Here is a 27,558-nt window from a genome sequence, read left to right as displayed (position 1 = left end):
AAATACAGACCTATTCATCAACAAAAGCATTCTAGTTCTAAATGTACACTCAAATCAGCAGAATAAGGCATGCATTCATGAGAAATTTCACACAAATGTTGAATAGTTTAAAAGAAGGAAGTGAGGACATTTTGGACAGATGTAGCATAATAATAGCTCACATGTATTGCATCATTTCTGCCAGAGTTGCAGTGAATGCAATGAAGCAGAAGTAAAAGAAGTTATTTTGTATTTTCATATTGACCTACTCGTGTCTGCACCGTGTAGGTTTAATATGTATGAAAACAGGGTTCTGATTTTGAAGGAAAACATGTTTAAGAAATACTAAAACAGCACGTTATAATGTTGAGTACTTTTGCTAGTTACTTCTGCTCGTACTCTATTAACCCTGCCTAAGCCCTTTTTTCATGTTTGGCTCTCCTGGACTTTTTTGGTAAAAATGCCATTAAAACATGCAACATTTTTTGCATAACAAGCTAAGCTATCAGCATATGTAGGCTACAGGGACATCACATGGTTGTACAAATAGTAATGAGACAGTAAGTACAAAAGAAAAAACAAGACCAAAGTGTTATCACTCAGAAATATATTCAAATCCCACAGTGAAAAGCAGTCTAAAATTCTCTAGATGTCAGATAATAGTTCTTTGCCGTTTTGTTTAATCTGGGGAAAAAAAGATCAAATAATATGTCTTTCTAGAACAGATTACAAGACGGCCTCAGAGGGGTTTATAAACCTCCCCCTGAAACCTACTGACTTATTCTTTTCTGTTTTTTCCTCTTTAGCTATGTGATGATGTTGCTGCAAAGGTTCTTGGGAAGTCTGTGTTTGTCAACTGGCCGCATCTAGAGGAAGCACGCATCATTGCCGTGTCAGATGGAGACGTCAAGTAAGATTTAGTCCCGGGCTAATGATGATGTTTTTTATGTTGATGGGAAAAGACACATCCCATGATGACTAGTGCAAATGCTGAATGACCTAATGTAGCATGAATGTGAGTTTTCTCAAAAAGAGTTTAATCGTTTGGATAATAGAATATGACAGCAACAACACATATTCTAGCCATCATGAAGACAGACACCTCCAAAATGAAATACTGTTTTAAGTGCACACTGTCAACTTGAACAGATTATATTATTATCTTTTTGTCATCTGGCAAAAATATGTTTTAGTTCAGCCGCCATCCACAGTATCACATTGCTAAGTTTCTGTTTCTCAACACTGGGTGTGTGCGCTCCGTCCTTCAGCATGCTGAGAGTTCAGTCGGTATGAAGCATGACTCCAGCTCTGACACGTGAAATCCCTCCCTCTGTTCTGCAGGTTTTGTTTAGAGGAACCGCCTGGTGTCCAACAACTGTACGACAGGTCTTCCACCCCTCCTCCCACCAAAGTCAACTGCCTGTCTGACAAGGAGCAGAAGGACTGGGTGAAGGACGTGCAGGGGATCACTGAACAGTAAGAATGAACAGTAACCAAACACTTCAGAATGAACAGAGAAAAAGCAACTGTTTTAATCATAATCATAACTTTTTATTTATCCTATTATATAAACATGAGAAGTTAAAGCAAGACTATGCAATGAAATAAAGATATTAAGCTTTATTTATATAGCACTTTTCATACAGCACGTGAAGCGCAAAGTGCTTTAAAAAAATGGCACGCATCAAAAGAAACACAAAAAACACAAACAAACGAAAGAAAGAAATTCCCCTCAGATCACATGTTTTCAGATACATGCAGCATAACAACAACATATACAATTTGAACAGGTTAAGAGACACATACAATAATGCAAATAAAATACAATAAAATGAAACGAGAACCGCTTCCAGAACACTCCATACAGCTCCTTTGAATATGTCTCGGCACTCTCGCACAATCTGATCACTTGAATAAGAGCTTTACGGTGATTTGCAGTGTTATTTTGGAGAAAAACACCATGGATCTCAACGTTGCCAAGGTGGTTAAGATACTTTTAAGTTTTGTTAAGTGATAAACCCAACAGCATCATAGACCTATCCATCCATAAAATATGATAAACAGGGTTTTGTCTAAACCGGGTAACAGGGGCACTGCGCCCTCTTACTTTTGCAGTGCGCCCTCATACCAAAATGCAGATTTTCCCCGTGAAATAAAAAGTCATGCCAGAAAACAAAATAGGAAAATTGTGTCAAATCGACACTCAGACGGTATAAACAGCTTTGTTTTTTCGGAGCTCCGAATACATAGGGGGTGGATGTCCGGTGGGTCTGCCGGTGGACGAGTGGCAGGCAGCAGGCTCACACTGAAACTGTGATTTCTGAATTAGTTTCTTTTACTGTCTTTTAACCGTAACTCTGGATTTATGTGTTGTTTGAGGCACAATATATGACTCATCAGCTTTAAGACATGATTGAACTACTATATTCTGCTTTGCTGTAATGCATTATTTTATCTGGAAAGTGGGCAGAGCCGTCATTTTGGTCTGAAGTGACATTAGCACCCTCATACTATATTTTTGGTGAAAAACCCCTTCATAAAGGGTGGCCTCTCCCCTGTTATTGTCCATATTTGCACACCTCTCTTACAATGTTTTCTCTTTGTCACAGTTTCATGAAGAGGAAAGGCATCATAGTGAATGAGACGTCTGTGGTTCTGTACGGCCAGACGCTGGCAGGAAGGAAATACGTCCCCAAAGCCAACGGGGTGGTGGAGCTTGAGAAACAGTGGGCCAAGCAGGTCCTCCCTTTCGCCTTCCAGACCGTGGTGAAGGTACATGCATAAACGTACTAGAAAATAATACACAGCTGATATTTTAAAGTCAGTCAGGGTCAGATTTGAAGCTGAGATGTGTATTTTCCAGCAGAGACCCAAGACTGCAGAAAGATCTGCCTGAACAGAGGACTGCAGACAAGCACATTAAACTTTCAAATAAACAAAATGAAAAGAAAAGTCTCTGCTAATTATGTGAGGAGCATTAGCACAGACTTAAGGCACAAGCATATTTTATTTTGTGTGTTTACTTATAGGGACATAGGACAAGTATTTAGATTGTCATCACTGATAATGATGACTGATAATGCTGAATACTCATATTCCTCATTTGTGTTTCCTCCTCAGGACATTGAGGCCTTTTGCTCATCCCAGAGCTGCTTCAGGAGCCTAGACGAGCTTTTCCCTCCAGCAACAAATGTCTTCATGGTCGGAAACCCTTACTACGGAGCCATGGGCGAGGTATGTTCTCACTTTCAGCTTCAGACAAACATCATTGTAGACGGTCAAACACGGGAACTCACCAGCATTCACTTTGAAAACAGTGTAAAAGGCAAATGAAGCTGGGTTTAAATCAAATGAAGTATTCTCATGTTACATATGCTGTAAACAAATCATAAATGATGAGTTGTGGCATTTTGTTTTGTCTTTCTGGCACTTAACAACTCATTAAATAATCACATTAACCCTCTCTTCTCTCGTACTGTGTTCACACCAATCACATTTTTAGCATCGTTGCTCACTCAAATTTGAGGGCAGAGTTGCCCTATGTATCTCTTGTCTTATAAAAGCTTATTAGTGATTTATAAAGTGTTCACAACCTAATTAATAAATGAATTACAAACTATTATTAAACCCTTTATGTGTTGTCTTATTGTAAAGTGGTTCCAAGTCAGCTCTGATTGGTAGTACTCGGTAAGTTAGGGGTTTTAATCAACAAACCTCTTATACAATATCTGTAGGAGCCAAAATGCAGTTTCCCTGTTTATTTTCTTAGTTATTCTCATTTATGAAAACCACAAACACTCGCAATTGGTCATTTCCTGCAATTATCACATGAGTGTGGCATAAGGCTTTTGGTGCACCTGTTGTGCCGGCTTGCTGACGAAGAATGAAGACCGGTTGGTCCTGTGCAAAGCAGATTATTCATTTATTATTTGCTTTATTTAACGCCACGATCAACCACAACTTCAGCATAGACTGTTCCCGCACTGCGCAAAGTGATGAGTTTCAGCCTCTGAGCGACAGAATAAAAGGCAGTTTTGCTGCTCCACTATCTAAAGGCTGTAGCAATTTTTATGGAGAAAGACATTGTGGATAATCTCTCTGATAATGGTGTGATTGCAATGTGATGTTTAAAAGCTCCTCCAATCATATGGCTTTTAATTTAACAACTTGCTCTTTTGATAACATGAATTATTTTTGTAGAGCAACATGTTGACTTCTCCTGAATCCTGCGTCTCTTTTATTACTTGCTTCAACAGGTGCAGGACTCTAGTGATGTCATCAAAGAAGGCCGTGTACGAGTGGTCTTCAACGTGCCGCACGAGCCACAGCTGGAGCCCTTAATTCAGAATCAGCACGTAAGAAACACATTCACTCTCGCAAAGACTAAAGGAATGAGAACTAGTGTTAGGAAAGCTTTCCATGTGCCTCACGTATGTCCTGCTGTGTCCTGCAGAAGTACTGTGTGAAGTACAGTCCTGGGTACATCCTGGCTTCTCGGCTCGGCGTCACCAGCTACCTTGTCTCCCGCTTCTCAGGAAGCATCTTCATTGGCCGAGGCTGTAAGAGGAAGTAAGTGGTGGAATCGACTATAGCTTTGCTATTCTGACAGTTTAATGCTCTTTCTGTAAAATAAGTTAAATGTTTAAAATTGAAACTCCAATGGCCTGCGGAAATCTAAAAATTCTAGCTTACCATTCTACAACGAAGATTTAACTTCCCCAACTCCTATTAAAAAAAACACTCTTTAAAAGTATTTGATCTATTGATGAGATTTTATTTTATCCGCTGTCTCTTTCTGCTTCCTCGTTTGCAGTCCCTGTGGCGAGCAGAAAGCAAACGTCGGCCTGAACCTGAAGTTTAACAAGAAGAACGAGGAGGTTCCCGGTTACACCAAGAGAACGGAGAAGGAGTGGCTCTACTCTGCTGCTGTGGAGGAACTGCTGGCCGAATACCTGGACAGGTAAACAAACATCAAAACAAACAAAAACCCGTGGGAGAAAATAAATACTGTCCCATCTCTATTCATCTACCAATATGTTTTATTAGTCAATTTATGGAACCTGTTAAAAACTAAACAAGCAAAAAATTATAATAATAATAAAAAGAAGACAAATTAAAAAAAAATACTCAATTGTTGTAGAGTCTTACGGGGGTTTAAATATGGTATGCCTTCAAGTGGAGATCAACTATGTATGGCTTGTCAATTGATGTACAATAGTAGAGACAAAGCTGATCATTAGTAGCTTTGAACTGTGGTTCCTATCAATGTACCAAATGTCTTTTCTATGTGGCTTCAATACAAATATTTATAAGAGAATGTAAAATAAATACTCAAATACTTTTCCTTCATGTTCAGAAGAGACAAGCAGAACCTTAAAAACGTTTCTGGTCCTACCGCCTCTAGCATACATTGTTAATGAAAACAAAAGTTCAGTTCATCGTCATCAGAATCAGTGAGATGTGATTCTTGTTAAAAAAAATCCTCCCTTTTGTACAAAACTAAACAAATAATCTTTACAGGTAAACCAGAATAGTTTATTGTTATGCTGCTGTTACAACCATTATCTTCAGCTGCTTTAGAACTCAGAAAGTCTCTTCATCTAGTGGAAATGTGTTGGCAGGCAGATTTCAAAGGAATTGCTATACCAACCTGGATCCCCGCGATTGAAGGTCCCCTGCGCTTTTTGGGGGGTTTTCCCTTTTCTGTAATGCGTGATGGTCTAATGATGATAAAGTTGTGCAAAAGCTAATATCCCAAAGTTCCCTTTCGAAGGAGTATGTATTAAAACAGAAATTGTAGCATGACTTTTTGTTCATTGTCATTTTTGTGTCGTTCTAGATTCCCTGAGGTGTTCAACTTGGTGTCCAGGAACAGTCATGATGACGTTTTCTATGAAGACGACATCTGGCCCGGAGCGGACGTGAATGGGTAAAATGCACTCACAAAGTCACACACGCACATATAGAGTTCTTGAGGAAAACTATTTGTCAGCCCTGTCGGATGAAAAACAAAGAAATTGACGCCTGAATCGGCTCAGGAGCATTTCCTCTTGCGTTACTTCTGCTCACAGTTAAACAAATCTTGTGAATGCATTGGATTGATGGTCTATTTATTGATCATCTCTTTTGATGGACATAGGCCGGAGAAGGTATCTGAAATCACCTCATGGCTGAAAAGTCACCCAGTGAGCTCCATCAGCAGGTCGTCATGTGACCTACAGGTGCTGGACTCGGCCATTGTGGAAAGGATCGAGGAAGCGGTGGAGAAAGCCAAGGTGACTCACACGCACATACTTCATACAGTTACTGAATCAGCAGTTTTCTTTGTGTACTCACACACTCTTCCTGTCTCTCACCATCCTGCTCTCAGGTGAAGAAGAGCACCAAGAAAGTCAGAGTGACCGTCAAGCCTCATCTCCTCTTCAGGGTGAGTGTGTTTTGTGTCATTATTCAAAGTAAGGCATGTGGGTTTAATGCTCTATTTCCTCAGAACATGCTGTTCAAAATACACATGTAGCCTTTAGCTTACTTTAACATTTGGAAAAGGCCAGTTTCTGACAAATTATTGACTAAAAGATACATTAAATATAAAGATAGTTGGAAATATGAATGCCAGTTGGTATGATATTGAACATGTGTGTTTGTGTAGCCCTTAGAGCAACATCAGGGTGTGGTGCCCGACCCGGATTCAGAGTATCGCCTGTTTGACCGAGTCATCAACACCAGGGAGGGCTTCTCCGTCCCCCTGGGACTCAGAGGGACCATCATCGGCATTCAAGGAGGTGAGGACACACAGTCATTTCTTTCATGCTACTCCTGTTAGTGTGTTGTGCTTTAAGAACGAGGACAACAGGCAAACATATTCTCTTCATGACCAAGGTTGGAATTGAACTAAAAAAGTAAAGTGAAACTTATGCTCGTCACCCTCACCCTCCGGTGCACACGTATTAATCCACATGAATCCCAGTACCTATGATTGTGTGAAAATATTTAAAAATAAATACAAATGTTTTTATAATAAGCTTGTTAGGCCTTCACCAATAAAACATGTATTGTTCAAGGAACCCCCCCACAGCTCAGTAAACGCTGTGAAATGTGGACTTTATATAATCATTTCAGTTAAAAAGTAACGTTCATATATTATATAGTGCTGAAGGTTCAAAAGAAAGCACTTTGGCAAGTTACGGCATACGTTTTACTTTTGGTAATAAGCAGCGTAACTTTCATAATACTTATTTCTCCGTCACGATCGGTTGTTTCCGTTAAATGCCGAATTTTGTGTAGCGGTAAATGTTGCAGCTGCAAGGAATTGTGGGACAGCATTGTGGGTCCCGTGTTTCCTCAGCTAAAGGAGGTTATAAAGGAAGTTTCAGAGCTCCTTTCCTATCATCTAGAGAATTCCAACAGCTCTGATCATGGCTGCCTCTTGGGTACTTCCCGGTCATTTCCCTCCCTTAGGAACCTTCCTAAACTAAAATTAGGGTGCATTAGTAGTAGCATAGTAAATAAGTTTAGCATTTGTCATTTGACTTTAAAAACATGCCTATTATTATAAATATATTAGAGGGTGTTTTTTGTGTCATGTCTGGGCCAGATGCATGACAACAAACTAAACAGGGTTTTATTTATTTTGAAACGTGTCTCTGCAACACAATACATTGAAGTCTTTGACATAACGTCAACACAGTAACATCTTCACATTCTGTGAATAACGCGGTTCATTTATTTAAGCTAAAACTCTGGTCATATGTCACACATTTCACCTTTTTTATTGTCATCATGCATGTCCATAATATAAAGGAGAAAATATACAGCCCCGGAAAAAATAACGGGCCACTGCAGCGTTACCAGTTTCTCTGGTTTGACTATTTATAGGTATGTCTTTGAGTGAAAGGATTTATTTTGATTGTATTCTATAAACTACTGACAACACTTCTCTGTGTTGGAATTCAACAGACACGGGAATGGTTGCCATAAATTGAGATTTAAGAACAATTTGGAGTAGTCTTTTAATTTATTCTGGAGCTGTAGATATACAAATCTCTAAGTATATATTGTGTCTTTGTGCTTTCAGCGGAGCGTGAGGCCGAGGTTCTCTACGAGGTGCTTTTTGACGATGAGTTTGCAGGGGGTCTCAACATCAGGTAATCACAGATTTCAATTATAAAATATAAAGTGAGTAGAGCCTCTCTCTCCGCACAGGATGATTTAAGAGCGGACATGTGAGTGCTGACGGTTTTATGATCCCGTTTCCTCAGGTGTAAGTCCCCCCGTGGTTACCGCATCCCTCCCTGCGCCCTCATCAACCTTACCCATGGAGTGAGAGTGGATCAAAGCTCCCACAAGCTCACCGCCATCGTCAAACCTCAGCCCGCCACAGCCGCAAACTTCAGCTCCCAACGCCAGGTGTCCGGCCTCAACCACTCCCCGCGGTCCCCCTTCACTCCCACACAGGTAAGGGTGGGGCCCAAATTCCAGAAAGTCCCCAAATAAAGGATTTTGTCAGGAAATAAAAGCTGTAATTCTTCTCTGTATTCCACCTCTCCTCTCCTGTAGCATAACAGTAAACACGGCATGGTGAAAGCAGCCTCCCAGGGCAACAGGGACTCTCCCTCTAAAGGTCCCGTGCAGAAACAGCAGGCCAAGGTAAGCCCAGGATCACCTGAACATGTGTTTATGTGAAGCTCTTTCTCAACTTATAAGGCCCTTTAACAACGTAATTTTACACATGTGCCTTTCTCTCCACTTCTTCAGGAGTACAACAATGTGTGGCAGTCTCTGCAGAACTCCGGCCCCCCTCTACAACCTCCTGCTCACTGGCACAATGTACGTCTGTGTGTGGAAGTGTGTGTTTCAACATGTTTGTATTTATATCTGTGTGTACTGTTAGTTATTGCTGTGATATTAGATGCAGACTTTTTGTTTTATGTCATATTTATACTTGAATATGTGGTTTAAGTCATGTGTGTGGACTTTACAGGCCCCAGTTGGTGGCATCAGACTGTTGAAGAAAAATGAAGACGTCAGCTCCCTTTCCCCCCCTCAGAACACAGCCAATAAGGTACACACACTAACACACACACTTTTAATCTCCTTTTTCCCATTTTTTATTTGAATAGCATTTCTTAGCCGTCAGAAGTGCAAAGGCTTCTGGGTACTCACATATTCCTCTCTCTTAGTCTACAACTGAGTTTGAGGACCTGATAGCCAGCCTTCAGATCTCAAAGGGCCACCAGCAAGCCCCTCTGCCTCCTGCTCCCCAACAAGTTCCCTCAAGCCAATCAGATGGCCCGCTGTCTCCGCAGTCCTTCGCCATGGTGAGTATTGCTTAAAAGGGAACATTTGCTAAGTGGATTTCCATCGCTGTTGATAGTAAATGAAGTGGATTAAAGTCATTCTAATTGTGTCTCAATATTTATGTTAATATGAAATAATAAAAAAAATCAAATATTGAGTATTTTAATTGCAGTCTTGATGAGATCTTTATTTACATGTATTACCCTTTCGACAGACTAATTTGTCTGACTTATAGCAGGGTTGACTGACTTTTTTCAGTCCCCCTAAAAACGTATCTGGTCATGTGTTTGCTTCCTCTTCCATCATTATTTTTAAATAATAATAGCCTTAATCATTTTTGAATTTATTGTGTACCTTTCTTTTATTACAATCGAGCCCCTCTGAACTCGGAGAGGTCCGGATGATTAAACCGGGTCTGTGTGTTCTCTCTTGTTGCAGAAGGGGACCCTGATGCTGAAGGAGATGCTAAAGATCGACGGCGCTGGAACAGGAAGTCCCTCCCCACAGGAGGCAGCCGGTGGCCAGCAGCCGAACAGGAGACGGTCGAACAAGAAACTGGGTACATAACCGTTCGCTACACCACAAGCAAATGCGAGCACATTTCTAGCTCTAACTTGAATTTTGTTTCGTCCTTTTCATCCCATTTTCACTCCTACAGCAGCCAATATGAACTCCCCCCACGGTGACGGCCCTGTTATACCCCCTCCAAATCTCTCCAACGCCGTACTGAACAGTAAGGTGTCGGAGCTGGCATGCATCTGTGTGGGGTTAGGAATGGCACCGCCCGATTTCAGCTACATAAGCAACAGACAGGTAATGCAGCGTTTAGAAACACACAGAAAAATGTTGAAAGGGTTTCGGTCTCATGTGTTACTGCTTAATACATGGCTTAGATGAATACTCGACTCTGATTTGATCAATTCGGACATTTCAGAGGTCAATATGACAGTAGTACAGACTGCAGTTAAGCACTATAATGACTGTTGCTAAGGAGGGTCAATAGAGAGAAGGAAAATGGTTAAAATACGGAGCGTTGGACGTCTGTTTGAGTTGCACTAACTCTCTCCTCTCTCCCCAGACTGTCGTGTGTCAGGTGAAGCTGTCCAATGGGCTCATGGTTCACGGTCCCCAGTGCCAATCAGAAAATGATGCCAAGGAAAAAGCTGCCTTCTTTGCCCTCCAGAGACTGGTACAACACACACACACACACACACACACACACACACACACACACACACACACACACACACACACACACACACACACATATATACAGTGGGGCAAAAAAGTATTTAGTCAGCCACCAATTGTGCAAGTTCTCCCATTTAAAAAGATGAGAGAGGCCTGTAATTTTTATCATAGGTACACTTCAACTATGAGAGACAAAATGAGAAAAAAAATCCAGGAAATCACATTGTAGGATTTTTAATGAATTAATTGGTAAATTCCTCGGTAAAATAAGTATTTGGTCACCTACAAACAAGCAAGATTTCTGGCTCTCACAGACCTGTAACTTCTTCTTAGGAGGCTCCTCTGTCCTCCACTCGTTACCTGTATTAATGGCACCTTTTTCAACTCGTTATCAGTATAAAAGACACCTGTCCACAACCTCAAACAGTCATACTCCAAACTCCACTATGGCCAAGACCAAAGAGCTGTCAAAGGAGACCAGAGACAAAATTGTAGACCTGCACCAGGCTGGGAAAACTGAATCTGCAATAGGTAAGCAGCTTGGTGTGAAGAAATCAACTGTGGGAGCAATTATTAGAAAATGGAAGACATACAACACCACTGCTAATCTCCCTCGATCTCGGGCTCAACGCAAGATCTCACCCCGTGGGGTCAAAATGATCACAAGAACGGTGAGCAAAAATCCCAGAAGCACACGGGGGGACCTAGTGAATGACCTGCAGAGAGCTGGGACCAAAGTAACAGAGGCTACCATCAGTAACACACTACGCCGCCAGGGACTTAAATCCTGCAGTTCCAGACGTGTCCCCCTGCTTAAGCCAGTACATGTCCAGGCCCGTCTGAAGTTTGCTAGAGGGCATTTGAATGATCCAGAAGAGGATTGGGAGAATGTCATATGGTCAGATGAAACCAAAATAGAACTTTTTGGTAAAAACTCAACTCGTCGTGTTTGGAGGACAAAGAATGCAGAGTTGCATCCAAAGAACACCATACCTACTGTGAAGCATGGGGGTGGAAACATCATGCTTTGGGGCTGTGTTTCTGCAAAGGGACCAGGACGACTGATCCGTGTAAAGGAAAGAATGAATGGGGCCATGTATCGTGAGATTTTGAGTGAAAACCTCCTTCCATCAGCAAGGGCACTGAAGATGAAGCGTGGCTGGGTCTTTCAGCATGACAATGATCCCAAACACACCGCCAGGGCAACGAAGGAGTGGCTTCCTAAGAAGCATTTCAAGGTCCTGGAGTTGCCTAGCCAGTCTCCAGATCTCAACCCCATAGAAAATCTTTGGAGGGAGTTGAAAGTCTGTGTTGCCCAGCGACAGCCCCAAAATATCACTGCTTTAGAGGAGATCTGCATGGAGGAATGGGCCAAAATACCAGCAACAGTGTGTGAAAACCTTGTGAAGACTTACAGAAAACGTTTGACCTCTGTCATTGCCAACAAAGGGTATATAACAAAGTATTGAGATGAACTTTTGTTATTGACCAAATACTTATTTTCCACAATCATTTGAAATAAATTCTTTAAAAATCCTACAATGTGATTTCCTGGATTTTTATTTCTCATTCTGTCTCTCATAGTTGAGGTATACCTATGATAAAAATTACAGGCCTCTCTCATCTTTTTAAATGGGAGAACTTGCACAATTGGTGGCTGACTAAATACTTTTTTGCCCCACTGTATGTATATACTGCACAGTCAGGTCCATCAATATTTGGACATAGACATAATTTTCATTATTTTGGCTCTGTACCCCACAACAATGGATTTGAAACAATACATATGTACTTAAAGTGCACACTTTCAGCTTTATTTTGAGTGTATTTACATCCAGATCAGGTGAATGGTGTAGTAATTACAACACATTTTATCCAGGGTACCCCCTTTTTAAGAGACCAAAAGTAATTGGACAATTGGCTGCTCGGCTGCTGCAGGCCTGGTGTGTGTTATTTCCTCATTAGTTCATTTACAAGGAACAGAAAAAAGGTCTTGAATTCATTTCAAGTTTGTTTTTTCAATTTGGAATGTGTTGCTGTCAACTGTCAATATGAAGTCGAATGAGCTGTCACTATCAGTGAAGCAAGCCATTAGGCTGAAACATAAAAAAAAAACATCAGAGACATACCAAAAACATTAGGTGCGCCAAATCTACTATTTGGTACATTCTTGAAAAGAAAGAGCGCACTGTTGAGCTCAGCAACAGCAAAAGACCTGGAAGACCATATAAGATGTGGTGGATGACAGAATAATTCTTCTCCTGGTGAAGATAAAGCCCTACACCACAGTTTGCCAGATCAACAACAATCTCCAGGAGGTGGGTGTATCTGTGTCAAAGTCAAAAATGATGAGAAGACCTCCCCAGAGTAAGTACAGAGGGTTCTCCACATGATCCTCCTCAGAAACGGGAAGGCCAGATTAGAGCTTGCTAAAAGCCCTCTAAAAGAGCCTGTACAGATCTGGAAAACATCCTATGGACAGATGAGACAAAGATCAACTTGCACCAGAATGAAAGGAAGGGAAGGAGCTGCTCATGATCCAAAGCGTACTGCTCATCAGTGAAGCATGGTGGTGGTAGTGATATGGCTCGGGCATGTTTGGCTGCCAATAAAACTGCTTCCCTTATATTTAATGATGATGTGACTCCTGACAAAAGCAGCAGGATGAACGCTGAAGGGTTTCGGGCAATATTATCTCCTCATATTCATCAAAATGCTTCAGAACTCATTGTGCGGCACTTCACAGTGCAGATGGACAATGACCTGAAGCATACTGCAAAAGCAACCTAAGAGGAATTTCTGCAATGGCCAAGTCAATCACCTGACATTAATCCAATTGAGCATGTCTAGTGATGTCTATGGGTTCAAGACTTCAGTCATGTAGCCCGATGATGCAAGTTAAAATTGAGCTATACTGTTTATGATTAACCCTGTTTTCTTTTTTTGGTATTTACCATACAATATAATAAACTGGTTTTAGCTGTCCATACAGCAGGTGGTAAACTGATCACTTGCTATCCAAACTGTGGAGGAGTGTAAATGTGAATAGATTGGCATTGTTGTTCAGATTTCTTGTTAAAGCTTCTCTCTCTGTCCTCTCCTGTAGAGCTCATTGGGATCGGGCTTCCCCCTCCCACCTGCTCTCTTCCCAGGAGTGGGTCAGATACGACCCCAACCCTTAGGAGGCATGAACCCCGTCTTCAGCCAACAAGGTCTGTCTTCTGTTACTGAGTCTGTGAAAAGCATGAAATAAGCAGCATTTTTATCATTAAAATCAATTCATTAATTGAACAAAAACAATTGAAATATACATTGTTGATTATCTTTCTACCCATCGACCTATTGATTAATAAACTAATCATTGGAAATTTGATTTATTTGCAATTTTTTTATGAATGCCTAGTTATTACCATATGTCACAGCTTTTTACAACTATATATTTTTGCCAGATTTGGGTATTTCTTTGTCATTTAAAAATCGTTTTAATGTAAAAGAAGAATACATTAATTTGAACCTTTCTTGGGCTGTTGTTCTCGTCCTCCAGGCGGTATGCTGCTGCCTCCCCAGGGCTTCGGCCCCGGCCCTCTCTGGGGGATGCCGCTGCCTCCTCACCACCACCCGAACCAGCAGTTCTTCGGAGCACCAGGAGCCTTTCCCGGGGCCCCCCGCCCCCAGAACCCTGCCACACTGCCCATCGGCTCACACAACCAGTTTGTCCCGCTACAGGTAAGAACAAGATTCCGAGATGTTGAAATAATGTTGCTGGATTTCTACTTCCTGTGCCGATTCTGTGTAAATGAGCTTTACCGTCACTGTAATAATCAGGTCATATACTTGTACCTTGATGCTATGGTTTTATTTCCTGTTGTAATCTGCTAAATCCTATTGATCTAGGGTTGCTCAACATATAAGTCCAATGTCCGTTATCGCTATATTTTTACGGTGGGTTTCAGACAAAGCTGTAATACTCCCTGTCTTCACACACATGCTCCAGAAAGACTTGGATGGTAGCATTGCAAGGGATCCCTCCATAGAAATAGGATTTGTCCCTTTACTTTTGGTATGTTGCAGAAAATAAGATCAGTGGCAAAACCCACATTTTGATGCTAACACGTTTGGTTTGGTGGGATAATCGCTACATAATAACACCGCTCCGCAGAAGCTATAAACTAAACTACATCATACATTAAAGGCGGCTGTTGGCATGATGATGCCATGATGGGTAGTTTATTTAGGCACCTTTTTCTTGTGAAAACATAAAAGCTTTATAGAAGCTAACTTTTTTGAGTGGGGTGTTTACTAACATTTTATGTCGTAGAGCAAAATGTAAAGACTCGTAAGTGTCTGCCAACCACAGGCCTTATTTCAGACATCTTACCGAAAAGAAAAGTTGACTTTGAGATTTGAGAAGTCAACTTCAAAGTTTTAAAATGCTGACTAATTCCCAGGTTTTAGGACTCATTCCTGCACCACTTTATTGTGTTATATCGTAGTGTTTCTTAGTGCTTAGAGAACAGATACATGACAATTCTTTCTGTATTCCTTTAGATGAAGTAATGCTAGAGTCGTGCTAATACTTCTCGACCGCCCGTCTGACATTTTCAGGTGACCAAGAAGCGAGTGTCCGCCAACAAGAAGAACCAGGACACTCGGGAGTTTTACAGCGCCGCCCACACTGTGACCAGGAACCAATCACAGAAAGCCCAGAACCAGCCCTTCGGCGATCAGCTCGCTCAGGGCGAACCCCAGGGCGGCCGAGTAGCAGACCCCGTCTCCACGATGACGACAGCAGCCCCACACACCCCTCCTCGACAAAACGTCCCGGCGACAGGCCACACCCCAAGCTCCTCCGCCAAGAAGAAGCACCGGAAACTGGCCGTCAACTTTGAGGCGGCAAAAGTCTCCGAGTGATGAGCTGGTGCATGTGTGTGTATGCGAATGTGTGTGTGAGGAGAGAGAAATGTGCCAGGTGTTTTTAAGCAGCTGTTTTAAAGCCTGACTCAGCATCTCTGATCAAAACCTCATCAATGTGAACGATGTTTCACACAGCAATAATAATGTCGCTAATACTTGCTACGTGTATAAACATACTTATAAGGTGTCAATGTGGTGATTTAATATGCTAATAGCACTATATAATTATAGTTACAAGCACTTTTAAATATCCATAATACAAAAAAAACACTATGATCCTTTAAAAAAAGCCAATATGACGTAAGTCATGATGAAATGCTTTATAATGTGTTGTGATTATTGTTAGAAAACATTATGAATGTTTATGAGTCCTTGTAACTCTACAGTGCTATATAATGCATTCTAAGTATGTTTATATCACATTATAGACCTGGTGTCATAGAAAGTGTTAGTTTATACTCGTATGTAGTGCACAAACTACCTTATACACACCACACCCCTGAGATCCTGGCTTCAGTGTAACCCTGGTTTTTGCTTTGGACCGCTGAGAGGCGGGAGGGATTCACAGACTTGAGTTGCTCTTGCCTTAGTTTTGGATTCTCAGGGACTTTATCTCTGCACACTGAAGCCTCAGACTTGCACTCAAGTGTCAACTACTTCCTGGTTCCTAATACTTAGTTATTCGCATGTACGTCTTTAGAAAACTATGATACGTTTTTTATTATTTATGCATTAAATAAAACATAGCTTTCTATCATGGCTAAGCTTGTACATACTGATCACTTGAAGGCTGTTGGTGAGGTTTGGATCAGCGGTGTTAATCGGGCTGACAGCGATGATGTGTTTTAATGTTGTTTTTTAATCCTCCCCCACCAAGTCTTTTATTTCCTTGAGACTTCTGAAGCTTTGCTTCATTTTTATACTTTTTTATGTATGGTTTGTAAACGACGGCACCAAAGTAAAAAGTTAGAGTTCAGAATTATGACATGACCAACTATTGGAATAAAAAAACATTATGATGACACAGCCACTGCAGAAGTGTTTCACACCAGCGCACCAGTCAGATTCCATCTACAGTGTTGGAAATGACAGGCTTTTTCTTTTTTCTCCATTACATTTTTATAAAAGTTGTGAAGAAGTCCTTTTTTAATTTTAATGTGGTCTGCAAACTAATGTCAGATTTGTCGAGTTTTGTTGGACCTCCAGATGGTAGCAGATTATTGTGGCTGATTTTACACACGTGCAAAGAAAGAGGAAACAATATTTGAAGCTTCCACTAGTGTGTTTTTTAAAAAGATCTGACATTTTTTTCTTGTGAATTTGGGAAGTTACAAAGTTTATAATTCGTGTATGTTTAAAACGTCTCTACTAATTTGTCTTTAAGATTTATTTTAGAAACGTTGCATGGTGTTTTTCTGAAACGGTTTGAAGATTTAAAATTCTGAGAAGTATAACACTCTTCATTTGGATTTTTATTTTTTGCCAAGATACATATTTTATGGATACTCTTTTCCTAAACAAACTTGGGATCTTTTGTAAGCAAAGTATTGTTTCAATAATGTTTGAGTTGGAAATGCAGTGCTGGAAGCAACTGTAGCGACTTAAATTCAGTGTCTTTACTTTGTCCTGTATGGAGGCACACAGGCATGCAGTATGTTTGTAGTGTGAATGCCATTTTAAAGCTGATATCCTTACACCGACGCTGGGACTCTACAGGTTTTGTAGGGCTCGAGTGGGATGTTTTTAAAAAATTTGGAAATGAAGGCACACCTGTTGTATATGTAATTTTTGTTTGAAAAAATGAAACAAAGTACGCAATTTTCAACATGAAGAGCTAATGATTTGCTTTTTTTGATCCAGGAATGTGCTGTACATATCCATTTAATAAATTACGTTTTTGTTACATTTTGACTGCTTCTGTCTTGCACCAAAACGAAGAATGATCATTGGTCAAACCCCAGCTTCAAATGTGAATGTTAAGCTCACACTTATGTTATTTAAGTGCATGTTTTAAAATGTCTATCTACCAAACTTTGGAACAGTTTACCCAATGTTCGGTGTGTGATGCTGAGTGCCCGGGGTAATGCATATGCCTTAGTTATGTCTTTAAATAAAATTAACAAAATATCTTTAGGACTTAAGAAATATTTTATTTAAACCCTAAGAAAGTTTTGGGATCAGATATTATAGTTGTAATATTTAAGTTGACCACAAGAGGCTAAAGTGCATTACCACCAATAACCTATATTTGACACTTTTAGACTTGATTAGAACAGTGAGCAGTCATGCACTTCAGCCTCTTGAGGCTGAAAAATGGTTTAACAACAACGCTGTCAACAATGATCTTGATAAAGCTTGTTTCTAGTGGGGGATTACCCCCATCATTTTATCTTTCCAACTTTGTTCCCCCATTTGCAAAACGTAACCTAGCTCCCGTAGTGTGGAGCATAGAAAATAAATATGCTCTACATCTGAAGTTTATATCAATATTTATTTAACACAAATTAACAAAGGAATGTGATCATAAGGCCAGAGAGAGGATCCTTTTACCCCTAAGTATAAAGGCTCAAGGGAAAAGTCCTTCCCCAGGCTCTTAGCGTTCTGAAATGTGGCCACTAAAGTATATATTTGATGATCCCTTATCTATGTGCAACTATAAGAAGGAGTGGCTCTAACTCTTAATTTCATTTGAGGGATTAACTTTTACTAAATGGCAGAAAAATTAGACTGATGAGTTTTGCAAGATATAACATTCGACCAAATATGTTTCACAGAAAAAATAGACCCGTATGCATCTTGTTCTTATTTCTGCAACTGATTTTCATTGATTTGGACATTTGTTAAAATCATGAAATTGCGATTCAAAATCTCAGATCCCAGAAAGAAAAATCTAGTTCCTTATTTAAAGAGAAATTCAAGTCATTCCATTAGAGCCTGACTGATTTCAACATAAAATGCAAATAAAGGCAACTTTTCAAAATAACATTTACATGATTTGATGGACATAGAGAGAGAAAGAGTCATCACATAAAAAAAACAAAGAAACATTTATTCAGTGAGCACCAGGCAGTACACATGTTCGCTTTCCTCACAAACTCAAGGTTTGTTTGCACTGTAATCATAAATCAGGAAACCTTGAGAATCTAAACATTTCAAACACTACATCTTTACAGGCGAAACTCTGAAAACTACATCTAAAGCTTGGTGGGGAAAAGACTTCATTTAGTGTGCATCATACAAAATCTACCTCTACAGAGTAAAAAACATTAAGACAACAATAACAACAAACACAAACATATATACTGTATATACACATGTTCCAACTTCATCAAATCTGAAAGTGAACTCGCTCGATTTCCCCATTGTGTCCTGCTACTGTATAAATTAATATTAAAATCACACATTGATGATTTCAACTCTAATACTAACTCTGATTATAACTCTAAGCTCTGGTAGTGTTGACACTAGTTTAAATCAATTATTTCAAGCAGCAGGACAAAAGTTAAGCAGAAAACAGGAACAAAAAAATAGCTGCTTTGGACGTTAATTTGTAAAAGACAATCAAGCTTTAATACTTGCATTATGAGACGATAAATAATGCACTAACTGATCAATTCAAAGTAAATCAACAAGTTTGTAATAAGGGGCGCCAGACTGCGATTACGAATTAGGTCTTTGATATTATCTGGGTACTCGCCTACATTGTGGCCTTAGCAAGCTTCTGTTTTTCTTTAATGTACGACTTATGCTACGGAAGCCCTGAGATGCCAAAAGGTGTAGCCTGTGTTCAGGACCTAAAATTTGATTTTTTTTTTCAAATTGTGTATAATTAATTTGGCCACAAGAGGCTGACGTGCATTATTATTCCATGTTTCTAAATATGACAAACACATTTACGTTTTCTTCCTCATCTGACACCTTTAGACTTCTTTAGAACATTGGGTAGTGGTGCACATCTGTCTGCCTTTAGTGGCCAAATTAAGTATTACAACAACACTGTCAACCACAATCCTGACAAAACTTTGTATAGCCGTTTTTAAAGAACAAAAAAATAAAACATAACTTAATTCAACATCCTGGCAAAACTTGTTTTTAAATCAATTTAGTAAACACTTTTTCGTCACCTGCCGATCAGGCGTCCATTTTAATCTCTTATTTAATGAACCCGCAGTTTTAACAAATAGAGACGATCCTAGTGGTAAAATGTTTTTGGTAAAATCCAGCCAGTGTTTTTTGGCCTGAAAATAAAAAGGATGAAAAATAAATGATGCTGTGATTGGTTGACTTTGCTAGCGGGAACTCATTTACATTACAGTGAATTAACATTTCAAATACGACACGAAGACATGGACACAGACAATAGAGGTTAACACACAAAACGTCTGATGAAAGAAATATCTCATTACATGTGATTCTCAAACGGTTCACATTGTGCTCATCATATTTATAATGTAAATCTGGTAATAATCGAAAAAGACCAAAACTAACAATGAATTTATCTTATTAATTAGAACTTGCAGTGGGACTATATAACCATGGACACACAAACTGTTGTTTATTTTAACTAAATTCCATTTACACCGTCCTGCTGCAGAAGATTGGACAGTAGATAACCAAATGTGTATTAATCCACCACTGAAAATAGTCCCAAACAAATGGGGAAAAAATGTTCCTCTTGTTTGCGTAACATTTGCTAAAAACTGAAGTGACCAGCTGTGTTTGATATTTTATCAGAATAGGTTATTGTTTTTAGGTAATGCAATGCACACACAAAGAAAATGAATGACACCAATGGCCGCAGGGAACTGTAGGAAACATATTAAAAGATATCTACAATTCTGACATACTTCGACCACAAACAGACCATTTTATTTATCAATAACTCACCCCTTGTTTCCTTGAATTATTTTAATTAAATGTCGCGCCCATTTACTTCCATTTGTTAAGGCTTTTTTTATTCTTTGTTCACCATGTAGGCATGTAAGAATTTATACTTTAGGTTAACAGGGTAAGTAACTAATATACAGATGCATAATTTGTGGGTGAAGTGAGATCAAACCTGCACAGTAATGATTCAGTTATTCAGTTTAGCTCAGATCAGTTTGTGTCAGTGCCCTGATGTCCCGAGTCATTCCTCACTTTAACAACATGTTAGTATCAATGTCCTGTGTGATGCTGTCATTTTAAAACGTTTGTTAATTAAAATCTAACTTGGGACGGATGCGTGTTGGGTGAAACATTGGTTTTGACAAACCTATACATAGTGAAACTCAAATATGTGTTTTAATTAGATGCATGTCAACATGTGTGTATTTGATCAGCACCCTTAACAAAAAGTGCCTTCCTTCTGTCATTTCTATGTCATTGTGTATGTGCCTGCATGTGTCCAATTCATATGCATGTGAACTTGGTCACATGTTCTACTCTTCACTTTCAGCACGCCTGCATGTGTGTTTGTGTGAGAGTGTGTGCCCTTCAGGTCCTCTTTTGATACATGTTCCCCACATATGTGTTCTCTATGCACAGCACGATGTAGTGGTTTGAGCAGGAGCGCGTGTGCTGTCCCAACAGGCGTCCCGTATGCAGCAGCGCAGCCTGACCTGTCACCGCCATGTCTCCCGTCCTCCACGCCTCGCAGTAGTTGCTGGTGAGGCGAATGCCCACAGTGTTGGAGCCGTGCCAAACCTGCTTTTCTGGCCTGGGGGGGTGCATTGTTGGTTAATGAGTGGAGGTTACATGGGCTGCCACTGTGCTAAAATCAAATCTGTTTCAACTACGTACACAATCCTTCTGGTAAACCAAAAATATTTTAATGCAAGAAGCAGATTCAAATGTATTTTAGGTTTTATAATGCATCATGGCAATCATTGACTATGCAACACATAGAAAGTGTTGTCTTTCTTTTTTGGATTGTTTTCAGGCCGATAGGGTCTCATGATTGTTCTATTATTTTTTTTATGTTTGCCTTAGCCTCCACACAATTACTTTTCCTCACTTACTCACACACAGAAACACACATTCTCACTCACCATGCTGAGTCAGTCATCACATTGCGTCCGTCGAAGGAGTAGATGGGTGTGGACGGGTTAAATGTGCCTCCATTACCAGAGAAGATGGACATCCAACTACTGAACAACACTTCACCCTGAGAGGAGAGGAGAGGAGGGATGCCATTTTATATAAAAGAAAATGTTGATGATGATATATACTTTGATGGCAAAAATATTAATGTATAGATTCAAGATTCAAGGGTTTTACTATTATCATTTACACAGTAGCTACAGTGTAGTTATGGCAATGGAAATCTAAGGTCCGGAGCTCAACAATACAACATATTATATATAGGACATGAGACAAAAAGAATGAAGTTACCTATATACATGTCAGAAAAATAAATAGATACAATAAGCTAAATGATCACTTGAAAGTGGCAAAGTATATGCAGGAGTCTATCACATTTAAATAAAATAAAATATACAACAACAGACTGTAAGGTTAAATATTGTACAGTGCAATACAAAGATGAATGTGTGCTCACCCTGATGTTAACCACGGGCATGTTAGTGCGGTCCGCCTTCCTCACAATGGTGGCCAGGTCCTGCAGGTGTGAGGACAGGAAGGCCCTGTAAGTGGATGTCAGCCCCATGGAGCGGGCCTGCTGGTAGCACTGAAAGTCGGCCCCCCGGATCCCACGCATGTCCCCTTTCAGAGGGGCGTTCAGGGCCACCAGATGCAGCTGCAAAAGAGAAAAACACAGATATGAGGAGAAGTTATATTTGGTACAAACCTGAGTTGGGCTGGTGTTGGGCGAAAGATGTTAGCTAACTGGTTTTAATGTAGGCATGTTAGTATATGAAGCATAAAATCAGCACATCATGGGCGTTCTCTTTTAACCAATTACATTTCACCAAAATCTCCAGCAGTCAATCATCATGCTGCTGTCAAACTTTATAATTGTTCTCCTCTCTCTTGCAGTCAGCTGCGATTTCAGGTGTTTATGCTGCGGCCCGCCTACACCAGGCCTCATCACACCTCGTCTTCATCCCATCTCCTCATCAAGTCAGATCTTCAACGTTATCCTCAGTGTCTAGGGTTTCCTATAATACTCACGGCTGCATTTCTATCATAATTTGCATGTGACAATAAATGTTCTTTAAGCAAACAGTGAAGTCTCTCCTGATTGAAATATGTCGTTATGTGTGTGTAAGTGCATACATGTGTTTGTTACACTCACCCCCGGAACAGCATTGAAGGTCTGAGGTAATACATTATAGCTGGGCTGATATCCTCTACTGCTGTCTTGAAGCTCCTGTTCAACAAACACATAATAAAACAAATATGTTTTAATGTAATCTTAAAAACAGGTGAATGAATTGTTTTTGGTAGTTACACTATTTATTTCAGTGAATTATGATAAGGGTTGTTGTTGTGATGACATGTGACGCTATAACAGGCAAGAATGCAAAACCCTGCATCTTGTTCTCAATAAATCACTAATATTTCACAAATATACAAAGATAAACAATATAGAAATATGATTCTGGGTTTTTCTTGACACAAGAGAAAACAATTAAGATGTGACTTAAACAAAAACAATGGATCACCAGATTCTTGTTTTCTTTTCTTTTTCTGTAGGATTGTGCATTTCTACACATCTGAAGCTGGTCTAATAAGAATTGGTTTTTTTTGGTGTTTGAGTCTTTGTTTCCTGCTGTGGGTCTTATGTTATGCATTCCTGTGTGTGTGTGTGTTTACCTGGCTGTGGATTCTGTGTGGTCGGCTCAACTCTGCAGCTCTGCTGAGGGACTGAGACGTTGCTGATGAAGAGGGTCCAGATTGGATCAACTCTCCGAGCTGAAAGAGGGACACACATTGCTGTTAGTTGCTGTGCTGCCATGTGGATTTTCCTTGTGGAGTGCTAAACCAAAACAACGTGTCTAATATTCCGTTCTCTCAAAGTCATACTTTAGCATGTCTTAACAGTTAAAGACAAAAAGTAATAGTGTAGTATATCCTAAAATATGGAAAAAGTCAAATTATAGTTCTTTATCTATTCATCTGTTCTGTTGTTACGAACCACTACAAACACTAATCCTGCCGCATCCATTAAGCTTCTCAACACTCAAATGTAATGTAGATGTAAATGTTGGTCATGAGGCTCACCATTTTTAAAAGCGGAGGCTGTGTATATATATATATATGTATGTTCAAACTGTGTACGTGTATTTGACATATGTCAGTACTATGTTTAATGTACTATGTTGTTTTTATGATATTTTTGACATACTATACTATAGTTTTTCGAAAGATTCAGACCAAACAAACCATGTTTTTTTTGCTCCTGATAATATCGACATACTGTACTATGTCGTTTTTTTTTCTTCAGATTTCCAACGTATTATATACTGTCATTTTAATGATAGTTTTGTCATACTACACTTTTTACTTTTCTGTGATACTTCGACTGTGTTGTTTTTTTATAATATTTCACATGTCTCATGAGCAGGAGATATTTTATATTCTAATAAAAGAAGTTCATAGTAGATTTTTATAACAAATAACACACCTGGATCTTGCGCCAGCCGTTGCGTGCTCTGATGTACAGCTCTCCTCCTTTCTCAGACACATAGGCCATTGTTCCCTCTGCAGCGCGATGACTCTCTCTGCTCAGAGCGTGGATCGTCTTATAGACAGTCATCTGGAAATTCACAAAATCACAACATCAACATATTTTTTACAATACAGATACCTTCTTCAGGACATGTATCATTACAAGTGTCCATATTTAGACACATCATTATAGAAAAGGCACAAAATATCACAAAAATTATAATGTACAGAAACTGTTGGACGCTTCATGAAATGATTGGAGTGCAATTTGTATGATAGAAGGGAATGGATTGACAGAAGTGAAATATCATGTTGTAACCTTCCTACTAGATGCCACTTATTATGTCCTTTACCGTAGTGCTATTGTAGTGTACAACATAGCCCTAGCCAAGTGAAAATACAGCAGATCAGGAGAAACAAGCCTTGTTTAGGTATCGTACCGCGTTGGCATTTCCTGGAGATCCAGTCTGGCCGGGAGGACCGGGGGGGCCTGGGACACTGGCACCTTATCATGACACGTCAGAATGCTTAACAGATACAAAAACACCAGTCAGCATCGTGTTATATCTGACATTGATTACTTTTATGGATACAAGCCGAGGGCATAGTCTTTGTTACGCCTTTACATACTCATACCTGATCCATATCCAGAGGCAGGTCCTGGGGGTCCAGCAGCGCCAGGAGGCCCTCTGGGACCAGGTCGTCCAAACCCAGGTGCTCCAGGCTGACCTACAGGTCCAACAGGTCCTTGAGGTCCCACGATTGACTCACCTTTTGGACCCTACAGAAACATTAAACTCACAACATTAGCAAAGTTCATGTGATCATCCGCATTGATTAGAACCAACTATACCAAAACCTTAATATTTACTCAATGGAACAGTATTTTCAGGATGTAGTTTACTGCAATCAGAACTCACCACAAGTCCTGACCTGCCAGGCAGTCCAGGAGGACCAGGCAGACCGCTGTCCCCCTTTTCTCCCTTCTGACCTTGGTATCCCTGATCACCTCTAGCACCCTGAGAGACAAAGGTATATGTAAGATTAAAATCCTGGTTTCACCAAGGTTAGAAAGATGTAAGAATAAGAATCAAATAAAACTGTTAGGGTGGTTTCAACTTCTCAGTCGCAAACACTTCCCAATGCATTATCTTTATGTTCGCTTGTTATCATGTGTAAGCTAGTAGTTGCCTATTATCCTATTATAAGTGCCTTCAACATACATTATTTATAATAGCCTATAGGGGGCAACACCACTGTTTTTCTCTGATGTATAGAAATCTATGAGGAAAATGACCCAATAGTGAACCAAATTAGTTATGATGATGGCCATAAGTAAAACAACAAGCTAAAATACTCAGAAATGCTGAGAATTACTGGAGATTGTATCGTCAGGTTTTAGTTATCTGTGGTTTGGCACTGATTTATTTGATCCATTGTTAATGTCTTGTGCCATATTTCTGTCAGCATAAGCTCCAGAGCGTTTGATGAATCAGCACTCACCACAACTCCATCAGGAAACTCGGGTACTGGAGAGAAATGATTAAAAACATAAGCCATACATGTTCAGGGAGTCATTTCTCATTCAAATATTTTTTTTTAAATGAGATGTCTGTTGCTAAGGTCTTACCAGGTGTGCCTGGCTCTCCAGGTATACCCATATCTCCTTTGTTTCCTTTAGCTCCGACTGAGTCTCCCCCTGTACCTGACTGCTACACACACACAAACACAAACCTTTAACATAACATGGATACCAGCAGGTTTGTGACAACAGGCATGAGCATTTGCACTTTTTTTAACATCTGTAAAGCATGTTAAGAGAGGTAAAACATAGGCTTTAATCAAAGCAACAAAAAAAACACACACAACACTGATGTCAATAGTTAAAACTTGGCTGTCAACACGACAAAAACACAAGGGATCAAGGGATGCATGCTTGAGACAGCAGCACAAACTCCCCTCTCTTGGCAGTGGCAGTTAAGACTCAAAAAAGGGAACAGGTTTATTTATGACAAAGTTCTGCATTTATAAATGATGGTGAACTGTTCATGTTTTATCAGGGGAGACTGTTTTTAACAGTAGTTTAATACTAACTCATTTACAGAAAACTTTTTGTTACTTTCTCTGTTTAGATAGGAAGTGTGACAATGATAGGAAGTGAGAGATTTGATTTGTTCATTGAAATTCATTAAAATGTTATTGAGATTTAAAATGTATCTGGACCTGGATTACATTTAATCTTTGTAGCAGCATGATTCTGATACTCCATTAACTCATCAGTCAGGTAAAAATTTTGAAATGAATGTTCAAACAGTTATGAAGGAAACCATCACCACACCAAAAACCTCCAAAAGGGTGCCATTCACCAAATTCCCTCTTCCGTTAGATCATGAGGACGGAAAGGACAGACAAGGCAAGAAGGACTTTGACACCCGGCATCAACATTTGTCATTTTGGATTTCTCTAAAAATCTTAATGAACCAAAAGACTTTTTGGTGCTAAAGGACTTTAGCATTTGTTGCATGTAGACCCAGCAACAAATGCGTGTCCTGTAAGACAGTGAAATACATTTCAAGTTCTTAAGAGAGGAATGTTAACACCTGATGAAATGAGGCCAGAACCACAGACATTTAACCCTTTTAAGGACCATTAGAGAAAGGAGAGGAGAGGAGCACATCAAAGGAGGTAAAGTGAGGGGGGAGGAATGGGGTGCTGTTTGTAGCCCAGACCAGAGAGCTGCCATGCTGCCACACCCACACAACAACAGAACCACCTGATTTTAAAATGAAACAGACCAATCAGATGGTCCGATTCAAACTTACTCGTCCCATTTTGCAGTGCGGTCTGGGGCGCACCGGAAACACTGTCTTTAAAATTCAAAGAAGAGCAGCGTCAACAGACTAAATGAGTCAGGTCCAATGCTGTACTCAAGATGAGCTTTATAGACAGGATTAAAACAAAAAAAACAACACAAACACAAACTGGCTCCCAATGATAGTGGTGTTATGTGGTTTAGGAGATTACAGCACTTTTGTATGGATATCCATCGCTTGTACAGAAACTCCTGCGAACCAAGGTTCTAATTTATTTAATTCTTATACTCATTCACGGTATGGTGATGTTCTTTGGAAGCCAAATCTGGTGTTTTTATGAAAATAAATGTCCTGGATTTCTACCATTTTTGCACTTTCTAAGGCCCAGTGTGAATGATTTAGTGGCATTAAGCGGTGCGGTTGCAGATTGAAACCTACAAAATACTCTTTTGCTCACCCCTCCCTTAACACGTGTTATATAAACTCATGGTTACTTTTCACGTAACGCAGAAATGCTATTGGATCTCACTAAAGCCATCGTTTGGTCAGTTTAATCTAGGCTAAATTAGGAACATCAGGTCCAACATGGCAGACTATGTGCGTACCATCTTCATGAAGAGATTGTTCTTTACTAAAGTCCAAGCGAGGAAAAACATAACAATGCTTAGTTTCAGGTTATTATTCACTAATGTAAACATAGTAAATTATTGACCCAAAGCAAAAAGGTTCCAAAATCTTGACTTTGTTGTTATCT

General features: G+C 39.8%; 2 protein-coding genes across 7 annotated transcripts in view; one reads left to right on the top strand and one right to left on the bottom strand.

Moving 5' to 3' along the window:
- Positions 1–17,284, top strand: part of xrn1 (5'-3' exoribonuclease 1) — a 32,415-nt gene extending 15,131 nt beyond the window's left edge. Inside the window, exons 18-40 of one of the 2 annotated variants that reach the window (XM_063886084.1) lie at positions 786–889; positions 1,321–1,455; positions 2,589–2,751; positions 3,100–3,213; positions 4,236–4,334; positions 4,433–4,548; positions 4,793–4,939; positions 5,819–5,908; positions 6,119–6,254; positions 6,350–6,406; positions 6,629–6,761; positions 8,054–8,123; positions 8,238–8,433; positions 8,536–8,625; positions 8,734–8,805; positions 8,960–9,040; positions 9,159–9,296; positions 9,715–9,835; positions 9,935–10,089; positions 10,355–10,465; positions 13,574–13,679; positions 14,012–14,193; positions 15,073–17,284. In XM_063886084.1, the coding sequence (XP_063742154.1) occupies positions 786–889; positions 1,321–1,455; positions 2,589–2,751; positions 3,100–3,213; positions 4,236–4,334; positions 4,433–4,548; positions 4,793–4,939; positions 5,819–5,908; positions 6,119–6,254; positions 6,350–6,406; positions 6,629–6,761; positions 8,054–8,123; positions 8,238–8,433; positions 8,536–8,625; positions 8,734–8,805; positions 8,960–9,040; positions 9,159–9,296; positions 9,715–9,835; positions 9,935–10,089; positions 10,355–10,465; positions 13,574–13,679; positions 14,012–14,193; positions 15,073–15,378 (2,922 nt within the window). In that variant the 3' untranslated portion in view covers positions 15,379–17,284. Of the gene's footprint in view, positions 1–785; positions 890–1,320; positions 1,456–2,588; positions 2,752–3,099; positions 3,214–4,235; positions 4,335–4,432; positions 4,549–4,792; positions 4,940–5,818; positions 5,909–6,118; positions 6,255–6,349; positions 6,407–6,628; positions 6,762–8,053; positions 8,124–8,237; positions 8,434–8,535; positions 8,626–8,733; positions 8,806–8,959; positions 9,041–9,158; positions 9,297–9,714; positions 9,836–9,934; positions 10,090–10,354; positions 10,466–10,862; positions 12,845–13,573; positions 13,680–14,011; positions 14,194–15,072 lie in introns of those variants that run through there. The other variant, XM_063886083.1, reaches the window with a different exon arrangement.
- Positions 17,285–18,409: 1,125 nt separating this feature from the next.
- Positions 18,410–27,558, bottom strand: part of col15a1b (collagen, type XV, alpha 1b) — a 44,540-nt gene continuing 35,391 nt past the window's right edge. For 3 of the 5 annotated variants that reach the window (XM_063886637.1, XM_063886638.1, XM_063886641.1), the window contains 12 exons: positions 26,814–26,858; positions 25,622–25,703; positions 25,495–25,520; positions 24,912–25,010; positions 24,628–24,772; positions 24,432–24,496; positions 23,948–24,079; positions 23,137–23,235; positions 22,616–22,690; positions 21,920–22,117; positions 21,411–21,526; positions 18,410–21,079 (listed from right to left, as the gene is read on the bottom strand). In XM_063886637.1, the coding sequence (XP_063742707.1) occupies positions 20,857–21,079; positions 21,411–21,526; positions 21,920–22,117; positions 22,616–22,690; positions 23,137–23,235; positions 23,948–24,079; positions 24,432–24,496; positions 24,628–24,772; positions 24,912–25,010; positions 25,495–25,520; positions 25,622–25,703; positions 26,814–26,858 (1,305 nt within the window). In that variant the 3' untranslated portion in view covers positions 18,410–20,856. The remainder of the gene's footprint in view (positions 21,080–21,410; positions 21,527–21,919; positions 22,118–22,615; positions 22,691–23,136; positions 23,236–23,947; positions 24,080–24,431; positions 24,497–24,627; positions 24,773–24,911; positions 25,011–25,494; positions 25,521–25,621; positions 25,704–26,813; positions 26,859–27,558) is intronic. The other 2 variants (XM_063886639.1, XM_063886640.1) reach the window with 2 other exon arrangements.

The sequence above is a fragment of the Eleginops maclovinus genome, chromosome 6, assembly GCF_036324505.1.
Source record: "Eleginops maclovinus isolate JMC-PN-2008 ecotype Puerto Natales chromosome 6, JC_Emac_rtc_rv5, whole genome shotgun sequence".
Lineage (NCBI taxonomy): Eukaryota > Metazoa > Chordata > Actinopteri > Perciformes > Eleginopidae > Eleginops > Eleginops maclovinus.
The sequence above is the reverse complement of the archived record's forward strand: the minus strand, read 5'-3'. Positions and strand labels throughout refer to the sequence as shown.